A 19,344-nucleotide genomic window follows, 5' to 3' on the forward strand; every position below is an offset into this window, starting at 1 on the left:
AGCCATTTGCAAGGGAGAAGAAACCACCATTCTAGAAGTAGAAGAAGCAATCACTATGGAGGAGGAGCCACCATCATTAGACCTCATTAGACTCTCAGAGGAAAGTTATCCTGTGGAAGCAAGCCACCACTATGGAAGTATAACATGGATGCTCAACAAGTACATCTCTAAATCCACACCTCATGCATTCTCAAACTGCTAGGGCATGTGCACTATATTAAGGGACACTCCTGAGTTTGTGCATATTATTTTAACTGGCGGTTGAGCACAAGGAAGTGCAACGATGACTAGTGAATGAACCACTACTTTAAAGGGGAAGCACATATACTTCCACCTCTCTTATGTTGTGCGTTAATTGTGATGCATCATCTCTATGTTGGACAAGAGTAAAATTATAATTAAGTTCTTTACATGTGTAGCTATGTGATGTTTTGTAATCATTTTTTTGTTAAAATTTTTGGGTTTAAAAATAAGTGTACACCCAAAATTGGAAAAAAAAACTTTTAAAGAAAAGCGTAAATGCTTGAAAGCTTTTAGCCTTTTCAAGTTTGTAAACTACAAAAGCTTTAAAAAGCTTAACGAAAAGCTTTGAACGTTGGGAAGCCTTAAGCCTGTATAAAGGGGGGAGAGTTAAGTAGTATGGGCCATTCTCTTCATTATGGTTACATACTAACTCTTACAAATACTATATGATATTACAAAAGTGTATCTAATTTAATAATTACACTAGAACTATTAAAATTACTAACGAAACCTAAATAAATAATCATACTGACTAATTATAATAAACTAATTATGGTAAATTAATCTTGACAAGAAAAATAACTATCCTAAGGACGGACGAAGACTAACTAATGACGTTGACAAATGTATAATAAACTAAAAAGATGAATGATAAAATTGTTTAAAATAATCCTAAAAAGAACAAATGACAAATATTTGAATTTAACCTTAATAAACTAAAAAGACGGACAAACTTGTTTGAACTAATCCTAAAAAGAATGAATGACGAAGATTTGAATCTAATATTTTTGTCTTGCAAACACGAAGACCGAGGAACTAACATACGCGTCTCCATACACTTGTGTATGACCTTCCTCTCTCCTAAAATAAGATGGCGAAAACAAATGTGTAATGAGCCTTCAAACGCACTGAAAAAAATGAAAACGTAAAACTTCAACAAATCGGATATTTTGAATGAACGGGGGAATGCCACCTTCTCGCATAATTATTTAATTACTAAGAGATTTGTGCCAACTCTTCAACATGCTATATAACATGTTTTCTCATTTCAATTAGTTTTCTTAAAGTTTTTGAAATACTACCATTGTTTATTGGTTTTATTAGAATTACTATTAAGAAGAAAAAAAATCATCATCCTTCTATGCAGGCAAGGCTATTTATTCAAGAGCTTCAATCAAAACCTATAAATGACAAATTTTGGAGACACAGTTCTCTAAACATAGGGCCGTGTGGCTTTTTCATCAAAAGAGCCCAAAGCTAATACCAAATTGACTAAAAAAAGAATGCCAAGAAATATACAGTCGAAATTTTGCGCAAAAAGGTGGCAAGAATTGCATACTCTGTTAGTGAGCTGTATGTGTCAACCTAGTTTTTAGCCTTTTCAAATCAACATTTTCCAAGTTTGAAAACTCTTTGGTGCTTCATGTATCGCGAATCTATAGGTCAAATGATAAAGTAGTATAAATAGGAACAATGATTTCACAAATACTAGGCGCTCCGCGCGTAAACTCAGCCCAGCGCTTTGCGTCAGGGTGAGCGCGATTTTTGCGGATGGGGGACGGATGTTGGACGCATGGCATCCGCCCCGCGTTTTCTTTTTTTCTTGTGGGGAAGGTGGGAGGGTACCACGTGGCACCCGTCCCCCCACCTCTCGTTAACTAATAGTAAAGATGTTTAACATATAGGAAGATCGTGCGAAAGAAAACAACTATTCTAAACCATCCTAATAGAAGGTAGCTGGTGATCCGAGACTGGTGTCTCGGGCAAAAGCTTGTCCTCCAGAAACTGGGGCAGAACTTGATATATGGAGCCATGGCTACTCTTGTCTAGTAGAACGCCTGCGGCGGGATCAGTGTGAGCATAAATACAGTTTTGGCAGCCTGTGCTACTCAGATAACCAAGATGAGATCTGCACGTGCAGGCTTGCAGGTATATTCTCATTCAGCCCCAGATGGACGCTTACTGTAGTCATAAATAAAGGATCTGGTTGTAGGAGAAGAAAGGCCCTTCAATATACAGTGCACGCATCGTATCACGAAAACCAAGAGATTTATCTGACGGGCTTATCAGCATTAGTTCCTCAGCAGAAAGCAGCCTTTGTCTCTGCGCATCTTAGCAAGTGGGAATCGTAAGAGCTTGTCTAGTGGTTTGCAGCATTTGATCATTTGTGTTTCCCTTTTAAAGCCAATGTCTGTTGTGTGGCTGGGTATGGCAAGTATCTCATAATACCATCAGCTCAAAGACCCGTGCTCCAAGTTTAGAGCTCAATGGGAATGTAAATTCAAATTCAAGGTTAAGTGTGATAGACCTAGTTCAAATATATATTGATAAGGTCCTGCAGATATACCTCCACTAAGGCAACGGAAGCTGCAAAGAAGGCCAACTACCTTCTTTGGGTAATAAATAGGGTCCATTGTATGCACCTAAGGGTGCAATGAATAATGAATGCTGCATGCTCAACGTAACTAAAACATTACGCAAAGGTGAAACCCTCATCCCCAAACTCTCGTGTCTCTAGGATCACGGCAGAGACTATGAGCTGCAGAGTGTGTTGTACTTTGATGGGTCTCGGAATGCAGCAGAAAGCCTTTGTGAATGTGCGGCAGTATTAAGCACATCTCAAGTGTGGCTGGATTAGTGTGATAGATAGACAGGCAGAGTTGGAGTTTGGGAGTTTTTGGTCAGTTTTTGAACAGGAGAGAGGGGAATTTCAGATTTTGGCATTAAATCTGACATAGGTACTCTAATATATTGATGCACATAACATCACTTACTCAAATTTCACACAAACTCCAAGCCTTCATGTCACATGACCTTGTCTTCATCTTGTTTCCATCTCTTATATTGAAAGAACTATGTCAAATTGAGGGTTTCAAGCCTTCTTGTCACTATTTAGTAGCTATAAGTTGTTGGCAAGAGTTGAGAGTTAGTACTACCTTCTTAGTAATGCAAATTTTTATGTGATTGCTGCCATCCTCCCACTATAAATGGCTTTAATGAAGAGAAATATGCATGCAAACACATGCAATAAAAGTGTTTTGTAGATGAAAGCTAAGAATTAAAATACATTGTCTATCTGCCTAAAAGCGAAACACAAGTGGGTAAAGTTCAAGGACTCTTCCTTCTAAACAATTTTTTTTTTCACAATCCACACAAAAAAAGAATCTATCTTGAAACACATTTTGGAGTTTTGAAAACATTTTAGAAACAATGTTAGGGGTCCAAAATACCGTTTCGGGATTTTATGCTCAAGCATGGCTTTCCATAGCCTCACTTAGCCCCCAATAGCGTCCCTCCAACTTATATGGGAAGTTTTTTCCTTGGTTGCCAAGTGGCACAGTTTCTAATGTGAAACTCCGTCTCTAGACTTAATTTCCAGCAATTATTAATTGGTTGAAAATTAAAGATCTTGTTGACCATGCCCATTAATTGATCTTTGCCCATCCACATTTAATGTACCCTTTGAACTTGAAAGTTGTTTAAACTATCATTTGAACCTAGTCTAGTATGAAATGTTTACTTTTTGCCAAGGCCACATGACACCATGAGTCATTTCAAGGGTTCATTTAATGCTTTAGGTCAAAACTGATACCTAGCATCCATAAGTACTTGTCTAGTGTAATTTATCACAATTTTTGCTAGTGTTTCCCAATGCATAACTTATGTTTTGGATATGCCATGACTCACTGTGTTTTAACTAACTTGCACTTCATATGTGTACCTCATATGTGCACAACTTAATAATGCCAAAGCTAAGTATTCAAGATATATGTCCTCATGACATAGTAATTAAGCTCGTTGCTTTGTCATTGGAGTGTCTGTTAGTGTAACGGTTTTATGCTTGGTGGTATATACTGTCATAAATCATGTGGTGGGGGGACTTGAGTTGCTGCGCCAAACACATACCACATACACAAGAGGAAGCTCACTCAAGAGTACAAGAAGAGATGCAGAGTCCAAAACGTTTTCTTGCTGGTTTTTTCTTCTTTTGCACACATTACAATGTACACAAAGTAATATAAGATACAACATAAAGAAAAGTGGTTTATTAAACAATGTATAATTGACTATACTAATCGAATCACATTATAACTATGTCAGTTTTGTAGGTAGGTGTAACAAACCAAATATAATAAGTGATAAGCTAGTGGCCATGCAAGCATCATAATGACCACCGACATGCTAAGTATGGACGTGCGGACCCATTCAACCAGGCGGTCCATTATCAATGTCTGCACGTGTTGAGCTTGCCATCTTACAGAGTGGTAATGCACGTTAATGTGTTTTGTTCTAGCATAGAACATTGGATTTCTAGGTAATTGTATGTTGCTAATGTTGTCATAGTGAATGACAAGTGGACTATATTCCTGTACATCCAAATCACCCAACAACTTTTGTAGCCATATCATCTCACATGTTGCTATAGTAGGACTTTCATACTTTTTACTGCTCCATGTAACTAGTCCACTACCAAGGGAAAACATGAATTTGTTGGTAGATCTTTTGTCAGACATGCTATCAATCCAATTTGCATTTGTGTATTTTAACATTTGTATATTCTTACTTGCCTCATAAAGAAGTTTATAATGCAAAGTGGATTTTACATATCTCCATATGTGTCTAATTGCATCCAAATGAGGTTTTCTAGGCATCTACATAAACTGATTGACAAGGCCAACAACATAACTCAAGTCTGGCCTTGTAATAGTCATGTAAATCAGACTCCTTACTATTTTCTCGAATATAGTAGGGTCTTCTATCTCATCCCCAACATTAGTACTCAACTTTACATTTTACTCCAATGGCATTGAAAAAGGCTTACATGCTGTCATACCATACTTGGACATCATATCCAAGCCATATCGCCTTTAGGACAGCCATATACTATCATTACATTTGATCACCTTAATACTAAGAAAATACCTCAGCTCACCCAAATCCTTGATCTCAAACTTCTTCTTCAAAAGGTTTTTAACTTCAGTAATCCCATTGTCACTGTCATCAGTAATAATTAAGTTATCTACATAGATGACTATAATGACTATTTTTACATTTTTCTCTCACATAAAGTGAGTGATCGACATTAGAAACATAAAAGTCAATGTTGATAAGATACTCTCTGATCTTGTTAGACCATACTCTAGGTGCTTGATTTAGTCCATAGAGTGTTTTCTTTAACCTGTACACATATGTGGGATGCTTTAATTCCTCATAACTTGTTGGTTGCTTCATATATACCTCATGTATTCACCATGCAAGAAGGCATTCTTGAAATCCATTTGCTGCAAACTCTAACCTTTGATTGTTGCTAAAGCAATCGCATATCTAACAGTTGTCATCCTAGCAATTGGATTGAATGTTTCTTCATAATGTATGCCATATATTTGAGCATAGCCTTTTGCAACTAGCCTAGTCTTATACTTGCTAATAGAGCCATTTGCATTATGCTTAATTTTGTAGACCCACTTAAAGCCAGTAGCTTTCTTGTCCTTCGGCAATGGTGCTAGATCCCAAGTCTTATTGGTTTCTAATGCAGCCATCTTCTCATCCATTGCTATATTTCAATGAGTATGATCAACAATATTCTTAAAGCAAGTGGGCTTAACATCCTCAACTACCTTTACCATATAAGTATAATTGTGAGCTGCATAACTTTCAAAACCAAATATTTTAACAAGGTATCTGACCCTACTAGACTTGCATACCACTGGATCACTTAACGAAGTCTTTACATTACCATGTACTCTTTGTACACATGATGTTCTGACTGAAGGAATTCTAAGCTTATCATCCAAACTCTCTAAACTATTGGAATCTCTATCAAATCCCAAATAGCTAGCAAATGCATTATTACCATATGTCACTTTCTTGTACCTCGTCGTTACTTGCAACACTAGTAGATGCATCTAAAGATGTGGGATTACTCCTTAGTCTCTTATACCAAGGGCTAATTGTAGATGTAGTATTAGACGATGTTTTTTGGTCCAATAAGGCTTCGTGATTCTTGCTTTTCTTTATGTATATAACTATCATGAGCATCATTATCATCCAATGCATCACCACTAGATGCATATCAACTGCTCATCTCATAAAAAAAAACCTCTGCTCACTTTAAACTTACTCGTAACAGGGTTATAACAACAATACTTTTTCTATTATAAAGAGTATCCAATGAAAATATATTTCTCAGCCTTTGGATCAAACTTGTAAAGCATTCTTCAGGGGTCATTCCATGAGCTGTAATTGTGGGAGCTTTATCCATAATATAGATAGCAGTATGAACAGCTTCAGACAAAAAATGTTTTGGCAAATTCTTTTCAGCCATTGATATTTGTGCAACTTTTGAAATATGTTTATTTTTCCTTTCCCATTTTATTGTGGGATATACTTGCAAGTAAATTGTCTCTTTATCCCATGAGACCTCAATAAGTCACTAAACTTAGAGAGGTACTCTTCCCCTTCATTTGACCTCACACAATGAACTTTCAAGCTTGTTTCTATTTCAATAGCAGCCTTGAAAGTTTTCAAGTGCTCAAATACATCACTTTTTTTCTTTGTGAAATAACAATCATTAATAAATGTGACAAAATATTTGTTGTTAGCGAGAGATATGCTTTGTATAGGCCTCGAAACATTTGTATGTACAACATCAAGTATATTTTTGCTCACATCTCTATCATGCAAAAAAGGTTATTGTGCGTGCTTACTAAATTGGCATGCTTCATATACTTCATGAAATTCTGTAACTCTAAAAGTAAGCAACCTTATAATCAACCCTTTGGATTACATTAATTTTAGCCTTTGTACATTTGGATGTCCAATACGTTTGTGCCATATTTTAATGTCTGTAATCACTCCTTTGTCTTTAGTATACATAGTAGTATTCATAGCAAGAATTTTAGTATCCAAGGTGAACATGAGTCCAACTTTACTTCCTTTTGCGATTAACTTGCGCTTATTATTAAAGACTTCCACAAAACAACCTTTTGTATTAAATTAAATTTGCAGCCCTTGCTCTATCATTTGGCCAATAGATACTAAATTCTTTGTGATTGATGATATATGTAATACATTTGACAGACTCTTTGTCCGACTATCATACAAGGATAAGGGAACTTTTTCATTGTGTGAAATTAGGTGGCACGAATTATTACCTATTTGTATGAGATTTTGTAAATCTTACATCTCTCCAAACCATTCAGTATGACTGGTCATATGATTAGATGCACCTGAATCAACATACCATACATCATTATGTATTCTCTTTCTTATAATAATATTCATAATATGTTGTATAACAAACATACACATTTTTGTCTTCATTTTGTCGTGAAGATAATGTATAGTTTCCTTATTGTAATTTACCACTGCGGATATTATTCTTCTTAGCATAACAATGGGTTGTGATATGACCTATTTTGCTATAATAATAGCAAACAATACCATAATTACTAGAACCTCTATTCTACCATCCACATCTTTCTTTAGAGTTCCCCTTGTCTCTAAAGTTTTCATGGTCTCTTAAAACTTGCATTGCACCAAACTGTTGATTTAACGTGTTTGCTAGTTATCATTAGCACATCCCATACCACGGCCTCTTAAAGAGATCTGCCATGTTCCCTTTCTGAACTTGAGCAAAATGCTTGGATGTGTTCACTACTTCTTTTAGATGATTCACCTTGCATATTGATCTCTTCAGTGATCATGAGAGACACCAACTCATTAAAAACTGAAAACGGCTTCCGTACATATAGAGAAATGACAAATGATTTCTAGGTCTTCTCATTATTAAGGTCACCTAGGGTAGATAAAACCAAATTATTATTATCAAGCATTGTATTAATAGCTGTTAAGGCATCTATAATGCTTCTTGTCTTCAAAACATACTCATTTACAGATATCTTTTCTTTCTTTAAGGTATTCAACTCTTGCTTGAGTTGAATCTTTTGTGCCTTTGTGTTTACTGAAAATATGTTTTCAAAGATTGTCAAAGCTATATATGTGAAGTTTTTACATTTGTGATATGTCCCAATATAGTATTGTTAATAACTGCAAATAGCCAATACATAACTTTTTTGTCTTTTGCATTTCATTCTTTTCACATCATTAATTATTTTACAGTCGTAGGAATACTTAGCTCTAGTTCCTTTTCTTCACTTGAAATAAACTTATAGAGACATTTTCCAATAAGAAAGTTTGTCACACGAAACTTCCATGATGGATAGTTATTCTTGTCGAGCATCTCAATGATAGGGTTTTCACTGTTCTTTGCTATTATTAAAAACTTGATACAAAATAGTAAGCAAGTATTTTGCAATCTTTCACAACAAGTACACAACACACCAAGCAAATTTTTTCACTAATTGCTTATTAATACATGTAATCTGCAACTTGTTAGCAAATAAAACTTTTGTTTGCTTCCATGCAAATACCTCAGAACTTATAGATTTGAAATCTGTAACTTGTGTACCTACTTTTGATCAATACAATCAAAATTGTAGTATACCATGAAACTATTGTTTGCAACCTTGTGGGTCTAAAACGGGGCCCAGAACGGCCTCAGATGGCCAAAAAAGCAGCGGGAAGGCCTTAAAGGGCTCATTTGCCAAGTATACAGTGTTGTGCTTCCACACCGAATCTCTTAACAATTTGAGATTTTATCTTTGCTTTGCTTTTGGTGCCTCCACAGGCATTATCCAAGAGAGAGTGGAAGAATGAGAGAGCTTTTTACCAATTGCTCGCATGCTTGAATCCTTTCTTCTTTTCCTTCACTTCAGCCTTCAAAATCAGCCTCTCTTAGTGTTGCTGCTTTGATACCATGTCGCGAATTACGTGGTGGGAGGACTTGCTTGAGTTGTTGTTCCAAACACACACCATCCACATAAGAGGAAGCTTACTCAAGAACATAATAAGAGATATGGAGGCCAAAATGCTTTCTTGTTGGTTTCTTCTTATTCTTTTACACACAATACAATGTACACAAAGTATAGATAAGATACAACATTAAGGAAAGTAGTCTACTAAGTCCAATAGTGCATAATTGACTAGATGGATTGATTGGTGCTATAAGTATGACAATTGTGGGTAGGTGCAACAAACCAAATATAATAAGTGATAAGTTAGTGGCCATGTGAGCATCATAATGACTACTGATGTGCTAAGTGTAGGCATGCGGACCCATCTAACTATCGATCTATCATCGATATCCACATATGTTGAGCTTGCGATCTCAACACATGTCGGGTGTGGTACTGACCACTACAGTACCTTAGGGATTGTACTTTCATTCTTTCATTCTCACAGTAGTGGATGTGACCTTTCAGCAAACTTTCTTCTCTCTTGGTTTTGACTGTTCACTGTGAGTGTGTGAAGCTGAGCATTGACCCAAGACATTCCAATTCGGAAGTATTGATTAGTTGTTGTGTAATATCTCTACTACCTCTATATCACTTCGGTGCTACAAATTCTAAGGAGCTGCTATTCTATTTCGCAGAAACTGCAAGCAAGAGTATTCAAAATGACATATTCTACCTGCTGAAAATTACATTCATGGCCCTCCTTTCTTTGGGGTTATAAACTTGAGATGACTTTCAGAAAACTAAAGAAATAATAAATACCAAGTTAATTTATTGTTAACTGTTTATGGACCTAAGTCTTTGACTTTTTGGCTTTTTAGACGCTTGAGAAGCTGCAGCGAAGTGTAGAGGCAGGAAATTATTATGAAGCACAACAAATGTACAAGACACTTTATGCAAGGTAATTGGATGCTGAGCTTGTGTAACCCCATTTCAGATATCATTGAGCTGTACATTTTTGCCATCTGTTTTTGTAAGTATAATCAATAGGGTTTGCACAGTTTTATTATCTGCTTGTGAGTATCTGAAGAACGGGGTAGCATAAGCTTATGGCTGAGATAGTCTGATGTGGGCATGGTAGAATTTTACTCAGACAATGTGACTTGAAAAACAAGGACTGGGGCTGAATAGTATAATGCAAGGAGACTTTTTGGAGTGAATGTCAGATCATTCTCTATCTTTATGTTCATCTTCATGATTCCCTTCCTTTTCTTGTCAGTCACCTCTCCCCTCTCTTCCTTCCTTTCATTTTATCATATTTGTGTTTTTAGAAGACATACCTTTCAGCTACCTTAGACAGAGACAGACTTGCACGGGTCCTTGGCAACAGAGATTTCTCTGTTTCATGCCTCTTTTCTGCTTATGTTCCTTTCAGTTTATATATTGTTAAGAATAGGTTAGGAATATGCTAAAGGGGACCTTGGAATTGAAAGCATAAGAATAGTATCAGAGTATTTTCATTCAGAACTTGCACCAAAAAACTTTCCTCTTTAAGCTTATTGCCATCACTCTGCAAGTGTCTTGGTGACAACAGTGTATTTATGGTGAACAAATGCATAAACTTTGAACTCATACATTTCTGCTTTTCCATAACATTATGGAGACATTGGAAATAAGCATGGCTTCATAATATCAATTAGGAACTTTTCTGAGCAAGCTTCCAGAGTATGCTTGCTACATGTCTTTAACATGATGCCTCAACTTCTGTAGGACCTAGTTTCCGACCTGCAAGAAACTTGTTTCAGTCATGGCTCATACATAAAAACATTGTTCATAACTTTAGGCTGAATAGGCTTGCCACCTGTGCAGGGACTCCTAGTGGGGGAACTATATGCAGAGTTCCCCCCCCCTCTCTTGACGATTGCCCCCTTTGATTTCCACTATTAATGCATGTATAGCCCATTACACAGCGTCAGTTAGAGTTTGTAAGAGCTAAGCATAGTTACCTGGAATGGGGAACGGGAACGGGAACGGGACCCCCTGGAACGGGGGGAACGTCCAAGGTCGGGGAACGGGAGCGGGGGGAACGGCACATGTCTTAAGTGCCCCAAATATGCCCTGCATGACCCAAACTGCCCCAAAGAATGTCCCTCTAATTGCCCCAATACCCGTCAATGCATGAAATTGACCCAAATGTCCCAACATTGACTCGATTACCCCCATAGCTCCAAATTGCCTTGAATTGCCACAATTATCCCAATTTCCCTTGAAATTAGACAATATAAATGGATGAATACCTTGGAATCGAGGATTGGCTGAAATTTGATTCTGATTTGCAAGAGTTGATAATGCATCAAATTTGAACTTTGCATAGACTCCTAATTAGATTGTGGGTTGTCTTGACACTTTGAATCTTCAACCCGAGAGAGAGAGAGAGAGAGAGAGAGAGAGAGAGAGAGAGAGAGAGAGAGATTAGTGTGTGCACATTAAACAATGGAGATGGGTGAATATGTGGAAGGACTATGACCCAAGTTAAAAAAAAAAAACAAGAAAAAACGTCAATTTTCAGCAGTAAATAGGCCTGGAACGGCCGTTCCAAACAGGGAACGGCAGGGAACGGTAGGGAACGGCAGGGAACGTTCTCTGGCCGTTTCACCTCCTTGGAGGGTTTGGAACGTGTTAGGCCGTTCCTATAGGCCGGAACGGCCGTTCCCTATTTCTATGGAGCTAAGTGACCTGTGTGAGGTAAAAATGTAGCATGGATAGTTTCTCCCATACCTCAGAGCGGTCTGCTGTGGGCTCCAGTACCTGGCAGATGGGTAGAGCCTCCAAACCGACCACTACACACGACCCTGTCTCGATGATGAATATCGTGTCCTGCATTTCGGCCTCATACAGAAGGTGACGGCCCTAGGTGATTGCCTGCGAGCAGAAAGCTCCCCATGAGATACATCCAAGGTTGGATTCTATACAGTGAAGGATGCGGTATGCTTTTCTCCACATGAGCTATGCCTCCTCACATGACCAAAGGCAGTGCTTTAGGGTTTCCAGAGGCTGCTGTGTGCAGCGCTTACAATCTCCCTCTTGCATCTGGGCAAGCCAACTTTCCACCGCTAAGCCTCCATGTGCCACCAGCTATAAGAAATACGATACCCTCCTCCGCCTTCAGCTATCCCATCGGCGGCGCCAAAAGGTCCGTTAGAATGGCTCCGTGATGGTGTGCCCGCCCAGTGCCTGCTACGTGACGACGCCCAATCCATATCCTCCTGCATCAGTACATGTCTGCCAATCCTAGTAGTGTACTCTAGGAATCTCGGTAGCTTCTTGGCGATTGCAGTGGCTGGCCATAGCCACTCTCTTGGATCCCACTCTAGCTCATCAAGTGGTTTGCCCTCCTAGATCCAAAGGCACCACTCCCTGAGCTCCTTCCAGAAAACATAGGGGTCCAGTTGCCATGTCTTCCCTTGAAGGCCCACCACTCGAATCCTCCTCCACAAAGGACAACTATCCCCTCATCTTGTCGCCCTCTATAAGGGCCGGATGTCCCCCCTCCTGAACGGTGAAGAAAGTCCCCTGTGGGGCATCGCCCACTCTACCTGCCACCTGTAGGGGGATGCCTGTTGGTGAAAACCTAGTGGCCCATACCTCCCCGGGCTCTATCGGCACCACTCGTATCGGGGAAGTAAGCCACTCTAGAGGTATTATTGCGTCTATCTTCCTTCTCCTCAACTCCACTCCTCTCTGGTAGCCTGATACTTGCTGCAGCATCTCCTCGTTCGCCATCCTCTACACCTCTCGCCATGTCTTGATCGTACGAGTTGGGCTGGCCTCCCAACTAGCCCACTGGGGTGCTCGCCAATCTGTGCCCCTTTCCGATCTTTGACTTGGGGGTTCTAGATCACTGGTTGACGGTCTATTTCCTCTTGGCAGCTTGGGGGGCTTTGGATTAGGGCCTTACGAAGGCCCTGCCACACGTGGAGTAAGCTGCGTAGGAAAGGTGATCTGGGGGGGTGATGTGGGCTGACGTGAAGATCCGTCTCAGGGACGGCCTCCACTCATGGCCAAGCCTCGGTCTACAATCTTGAAGACCCTCTTGCAATAAAACCTTCCAGGTTTGCCCGCCTGGTGTGAGTCCGCGGACAACTAGCTTGCCCAAGAGGGCCATACTCTGATACTTTGGGTCTATGATTCCAAGTCCTCTCTGACCGATGCTGTATGATGGTCGGCCACGCTACCTTGGCCTTGGAATCCCTGGAGCCATCTGACCCTGACCAAAGGAAGTTCCGCACTTGGCGGCGGAGCTACACTACGCAGGATGAGGAGAAGCATCAGCTCGAGGCAATATATGAGGTCGTCGCTAGGACGACTTGGTTAACCACTAGGGCTCGGCCAGCTAGTGAGACGCGAGCCGTGCTCTAGTAGGTCAACTTCCTTCGAAATAGAATCAAGGACGGGAAGAAATTGTTGGGTGGGGGTGATGTCGAGTCCCACCTAGAACCCTAGGTACCGGACGGTTTGCCCTGTGCTCACCCATCTAAATGCTAGGTGGACGCCCCACTCTGTAGTAGAGTCCGGGTTTGTGAGGAAACCAACCGACTTTTGCCAGTTGATTTTCGCTCCTGCTGCATGATAGAACACCTCAAGAGCTAGCCTTACTCTCTTCAGCATCAACTCATCGTCCACTATGTAGAGTGCTATGTCATCTGCATACTCTAAGTCTAACAACTCAGTCTCCTCTCTCACTGGAAGTCGGAGGCCGCGTAATCCGCTCACACGACCTGAGGAAATGGGACATTGCCTCTATAAAGAGTAGGAATAGGTACGGGGCCAGGGGGCAGCCCTGCCGTACCGATCTCTCCAGCCGAAGCTCCTCCCCACGTCTACCAGCTATGAGAACCCTGCTGGTGGCTGATTTGTAAAGTGCGGAGACCCTGCGAATCCAAGCATGGGGGAAACCCAGCCTCACCATGGTGTCCTCTAGGAAGTCCTAGTCCACCCTGTCATAAGCTTTCTCAAAATCCAAGAGTAGTACAGCTAGTCTCTACCCACTGTGTTGAGCCCACTTTGTTGCCTCAAAGAAGGTGAATACATTGTCCAAGATGCTCGTGTCCCAGACAAAGCTTGTCTGTGTGTCATGGATGATGTCTGGAAGCATGGGGTGTAGTTGCCTACCAATCATCTTTACCAGTGCCTTATAGGCCACTAACAATAATGTGATCGATTTCCACTGGGAAAGCTCCAACCGGTCTCCCCCTTTGGGGAGAAGATTGATAAGGCCTGGCGAAAGACTCCCTGGCGTTTGTGTCTTGAAGTGAAGATCTCCTGGAAGTCCATCAGCAGGGGTTCTTCACCACTTCCCAATATGTAGTGAAAAAGGCCTTAGAGAGGCCATCCTCTCCCATGCATTTCTGCTCGTCTTGTGTATGGAAAGCCTCCTCTAGTTCCTTCTCTATGAAGGGGGCTAGGAGGGAGCATCCCATCTCCTTTGAGATGCGAGACGGGATGTGATCCCAGACCTGCTGTCTATATCGCTGCCCTCTAGCTGAGGCTGCCTCCTGTTGGAACAGGCGATTGTAGTAGTTGGTGGCAATCTCCATCACCCCGTCTGGGCTAGAACGAGTCCTCCCATACTGATCTCGAAGGCTACGTATTTGCTCTCCTAAGGAGTGAGACTGGTGCACCTGGAAGAACTCCTTGCACATCGTATCTCCCTTCCGCACCCAGAAAGCTGTTGAGGTGCGGAAAGAGAACTTCGAGCGCTTGTTCTCTAGGCCAACAATGGCTACTCGCGCACGCACCTCTTGTGCATGGAGGGTGGGATCCCTTGGTGCCTCCTGTAGTAATCTCTATGTGGCTGCAAAGTCTTGCTGGAGTGCTCTCTCATCCTCCCAGCTCTACTGCTTGGCTTGTATGGCTGCCTCTTGGCAGATTCTGTTGGACTCGGCTAGGGCCTTTGCAATCTCCTCTGTGATCCGGTCCCTCTTGCCCCACTCCTTGGTCCAAACGTGCTCTATCTGCCTCGTCACCTCCTCCCTCCTATAGATCGAGTCAGGGATTAGATAGGATTGCGTGTCTAGGGCAGATGGTGGGGGGTCAAGTGTCAGGAGAACCGGGCAGTGATCGGACAAAGTGGTGCCCACCAACTGCCCTACCTGACCTCCGCCAAAGCATCCCCCCTCTCCCACATAGAACCTGTCCAGCTGCTCCAGCAAGACTCCGCCTAGCCGCCTGTATCCCCAAGAGAAATCCAATGATCTCTCCCTCCTGTGGAAAGCTGGGTCTCTCCAAGCATCGCGTGCTCCTATTGCTAGTAGGAAGACCTCCCATGCCTCCTGCTCCTCCCCACCCATCCCCTGGTAGTTTTTACCGCTACCCTGCTGGTCCTCTAAGGTTTCCAGATTGTTGAAGTCTCCTCCAACAATCCAGGAGTCCATCTCTGGGAGTTGTGTTGCGATCTCCACTGAGAACCTATTGTCAGAGTGCAGCGGTGCGGAAGCGTAGGACTGAGAGAGAGAGAACGCAGAGAGAGGAGAGAGAAAGAGACAGTGGACGATGAAGATCTGCTGTATAAAGAATGCTGAATACAAAGATATGCAGATATATACACGGGCGCAGTGCGCTGGACTGCGTGTCTCCACCTCGACGATGCAACCTGCTGTTCACCTCGAAGTCTGCTGCAGTCTGCACTGTCTGCTGTCTGAAATCTGCGAACAGAGACGGAATCTGCGCGTGTCACCGATCTGTAATCTGCGAGCAGAGAAGTGTACCAGACTGCTGGGGATGTCGGCTATTTATAGCCAGAATCTGCCAGAAAATAGGGTGCCAGAAATACCCTGTCGGCTGCATTAAATGCAGCTGACTGACTGTACAGGTCGGACTGCCACGTGGCAGTCCGACTGCACACCTGTCTGACTGCACTCTGCCTCCTGCCTGGCTGTGATCTCTAACACCCCCTCTTAGAGCCGGGGCAGGGCAGAAGCCTGAGGGATCTGGAATGTCTCCAAAGTAGAGCCTGGGGAAGTGCCTTCGTAAACAAATCCGCAAGATTGTCCTCCGTCTTGCAGTACTCCACAGTGATAGTCTCATCCAGAAGCTTCTCGCGAATGAAGTGGTACTGGATCTCTATGTGCTTCGTCCGGGCATGAAAAAGAGGGTTCCTTGCCAAGGCAATGCAACTCTCATTGTCACATCGTAGCAATGTAGGATGAGTCTGGGGGCACCCAAGCTCCTCCAATAATCTCCGAAGCCACACAACCTCGCATGTGGTGGAAGACGCGGCCCGATACTCCGCCTCAGTAGACGAAAGGGCTACCGTGGGCTGCTTCTTGCTACTCCATGAAATAACACTTGCACCCAAAGTAAAACAGTAACCTGTAGTAGACCGCCTGTGGTCCACATCACCGGCCCAATCCGAGTCGCTCCAACTTGCAAGTACAAGATTTGACCCATCTGTCCCTGCGGGGTAATGAATCCCTAAATTAGACGCCCCCCTCAGATACCGAAGTATCCTCTGAGCAGCCTGCCAATGCACCGTCTTAGGTTCACTCATGAACCCTGCCAAGAGCCCAACAACAAAACATAGATCAACCCTGGTGTTGAGAAGCCAAATCAAGGACCCAATCAACTGTCGATAGCGGGACGCATCCGCCAAAGGAGAAGTTGAATGGGAAGTGGCCTTCCAATTCGGGTTTATAGGAGTAGATAGGGCCCGATAATCCTCCATCTCAAAAGACACCAAGAGCTCCTGTACATATCTCTGTTGAGAGATAAAGATCCCCCTCTGAGACTGATAAATCTCATGGCCCAAAAAGAAATGGAGTAGACCCAAGTCCGTCATCTCGAACGTCCGATGTAAAGCTGACTTCGTCTCTTGGACCTGTTGTGCATCATCACCTGTGACAATTAAATCATCAACATATAAGACAAACATCACACAACCATCCTCGTAAGTGTGAACATACAGCTGCGGATCGGCCTTGGACCGCCGATATCCCAACTGAACCTGGAGGAACGAATTAATCTTCTCGTTCCATGCACGCGGAGCCTGCTCGAGGCCATACAAGGCCTTCTTCAACCTGTAGACTTTCCCATCTGAAGAACCAAAGCCAGGAGGCTGCTCAACATAGATCTCCTCCTTCAAATCACCATTAAGGAAGGCCGACTTCACATCCAACTGATAAACAGGCCATCTTCTATGGCCAGCCAAAGCAAGAACAGCTCTAATGGTCGCCATACGAGCTGTGGGGGCAAAAGTATCATGACAGTCAATACCTGGGCGCTGTGCAAAACCTTTAGCAACAAGGCGAGCCTTGTGCTTATCCAAAGTACCATCGCTGAGGTATTTGGTCTTGAAGACCCACTTGACTCCAATCACCTTCTTCTTCGGGGGGCGGGGCACGAGTGACCAAGTGCCATTCCTCTCAATAGCCTCCAACTCAGCTTCCATAGCTTTCTTCCATGGTGCGGACTGTAAAGCCTCCTTCACGGAGGTGGGTTCTCGATCCTGCATAACACGGGTCATCAAACAATAGTTGGAGCAAACAAGCTCCGTAGAATGTGCCTGGTGCCTCCGTGACCGCCGCGGACCATCCTGCGGTCCCCACTCCTCAGGAACCCCCTCGATCTCTGAATCACGGAGTGTGTCACGGGCCCAGCGAGGAGGAGGCCGAACCTCCCCTCGTCTTTCTCCATCAGCAGAAGACTCTGGAATATCCACCGGCGGTAACTCCTCAGAGGTGTCTGGTGGAACAGTAGACTCTGTGTCAGAAACAGAATCATAATCAAAAGGCACGGGCTCCAGTGGAACTGTAGAAGGAGCCCAACTCTCCCCTGGATCTCCAAGAACGGGATGCTCCTCACCCGTTGAAGTAGCCGGAACCTCCACAAACCGCACATCACGGCTAGTGTACACATCCCGCTTGACGGGATCATACAGTCGGTAGCCCTGGGACTGGGAGCTGTAGCCAACAAATACCTGTTTTCGGGAAGCTGCTTCAAATTTATCACGGTGAGCCTTGGGGATGTGAACATAGGCATCACACCCAAAGACCCGAATGTAAGAAACATCTGGCTTCGTCCCAAAATAAGCCTCAAATGGGGTCCTCCCGTCCACGGCCGAAGTAGGGGATTGATTAAGGATGTGAACTGCGGTAGCCACAGCCTCGGCCCACAGAACCTGAGGGGTCTGTCGGTGCTCCATCATGGTGCGCGCCATCTCGATCACACTGCGGTTCTTCCGTTCAAGAATACCATTTTCTTGAGGAGTGTTGGTATTGGCAAACTCCTGGTGAATTCCTCTATCTGCACAAAATCGAGCAAACTCATTAGAAACAAATTCACCTCCCTTGTCGGATCGCAAGGTCTTCAACTTCTGGCCCGATCGGTTCTCCTCAAAGAGAAGCCAATCCTTGAAGTGCGAGAAAGCTTTTGACTTTAGTGCCAAAAAATAGGCCCATGTCATCTTGCTATAGTCATCCACGATCAGCATGAAGTATGAGCTCCCACGCAGGGACTCATTCCTCATAGGGCCACATAGATCCATAGATACGAGCTCCATCGGTGAAGTAGACCGCCGCGAAGCTGTGTGGGGAATGGCATCCCTATGCTGCTTCCCCCGAATGCAGGAGACACATGGCTGCTGGCTCACCACTATATCCGGCAACCCTCGAACAAGCTGTCCATGTGACGCCCTCCGAAGATAGTCATAGTTCAGGTGACCAAACCGAGCATGCCATAATTCTGACTGTGACTGAGAGGTAAGAAGAAGAGTAGAGAGGGCGGTGGAAGACTTCAGTTTGTAAATGCCGTTCTCCTCATATTCGGATGAGAGAACCTTCCTCGATCCCCGATCAAGGACTCGCACCATAGTACTGTCAAACTCCACCAAAAGGCCAAGGGAGCAAATCTTATGAACTAAAAGGAGATGGTACCCTAATCCTGGTACATGCAAAACCTCTGAGGTATGGGTACCACCTCGTCCATCGGGAATAAGCTGCATCTTACCCCGACCTGCAATAGAAACTGAAGAGCTGTCTCCAATGAGAATCTGCCTACGCGAGGGTCGCAGCTGGGCAACACCATCTGATGAAGGAGTCATGTGCCGTGAGGCACCACTATCAACAATCCACTCTCGAGCCTGGGGAGCCGTCATCGCAGCATCAGAAGCATTCGGTGAAGCGTCCTCAATGACAGCTAGATGAAGAAATGCAGCTGATGAGGGTGCAGCCACCGCTCCAGAATCCTTGGTGTCCTTCTTCTTGGTGTCCTTCGTGTCTTTGTCAGGGCAATCCTTCTTCCAATGGCCAGT

The 19,344-nt window shown here is 43.1% G+C and overlaps 1 protein-coding gene across 1 annotated transcript in view; it reads left to right on the top strand.

Annotated features, from left to right (window-relative positions):
• The first annotated feature begins 1,947 nt into the window (after positions 1 to 1,947).
• Positions 1,948 to 19,344, top strand: part of LOC148041466 (golgi-to-ER traffic-like protein) — a 55,536-nt gene continuing 38,139 nt past the window's right edge. The window contains exons 1-2 of the mRNA XM_087679838.1: positions 1,948 to 2,172; positions 9,920 to 9,999. Coding sequence (XP_087535964.1) covers positions 2,146 to 2,172; positions 9,920 to 9,999 — 107 coding nt within the window. The 5' untranslated portion in view covers positions 1,948 to 2,145. The remainder of the gene's footprint in view (positions 2,173 to 9,919; positions 10,000 to 19,344) is intronic.

Source organism: Lygodium microphyllum, chromosome 1 (genome assembly GCF_053477565.2).
Source record: "Lygodium microphyllum isolate KBCC chromosome 1, Lygodium_microphyllum_v1.1.10, whole genome shotgun sequence".
NCBI classification, from domain to species: Eukaryota; Viridiplantae; Streptophyta; class Polypodiopsida; order Schizaeales; family Lygodiaceae; genus Lygodium; species Lygodium microphyllum.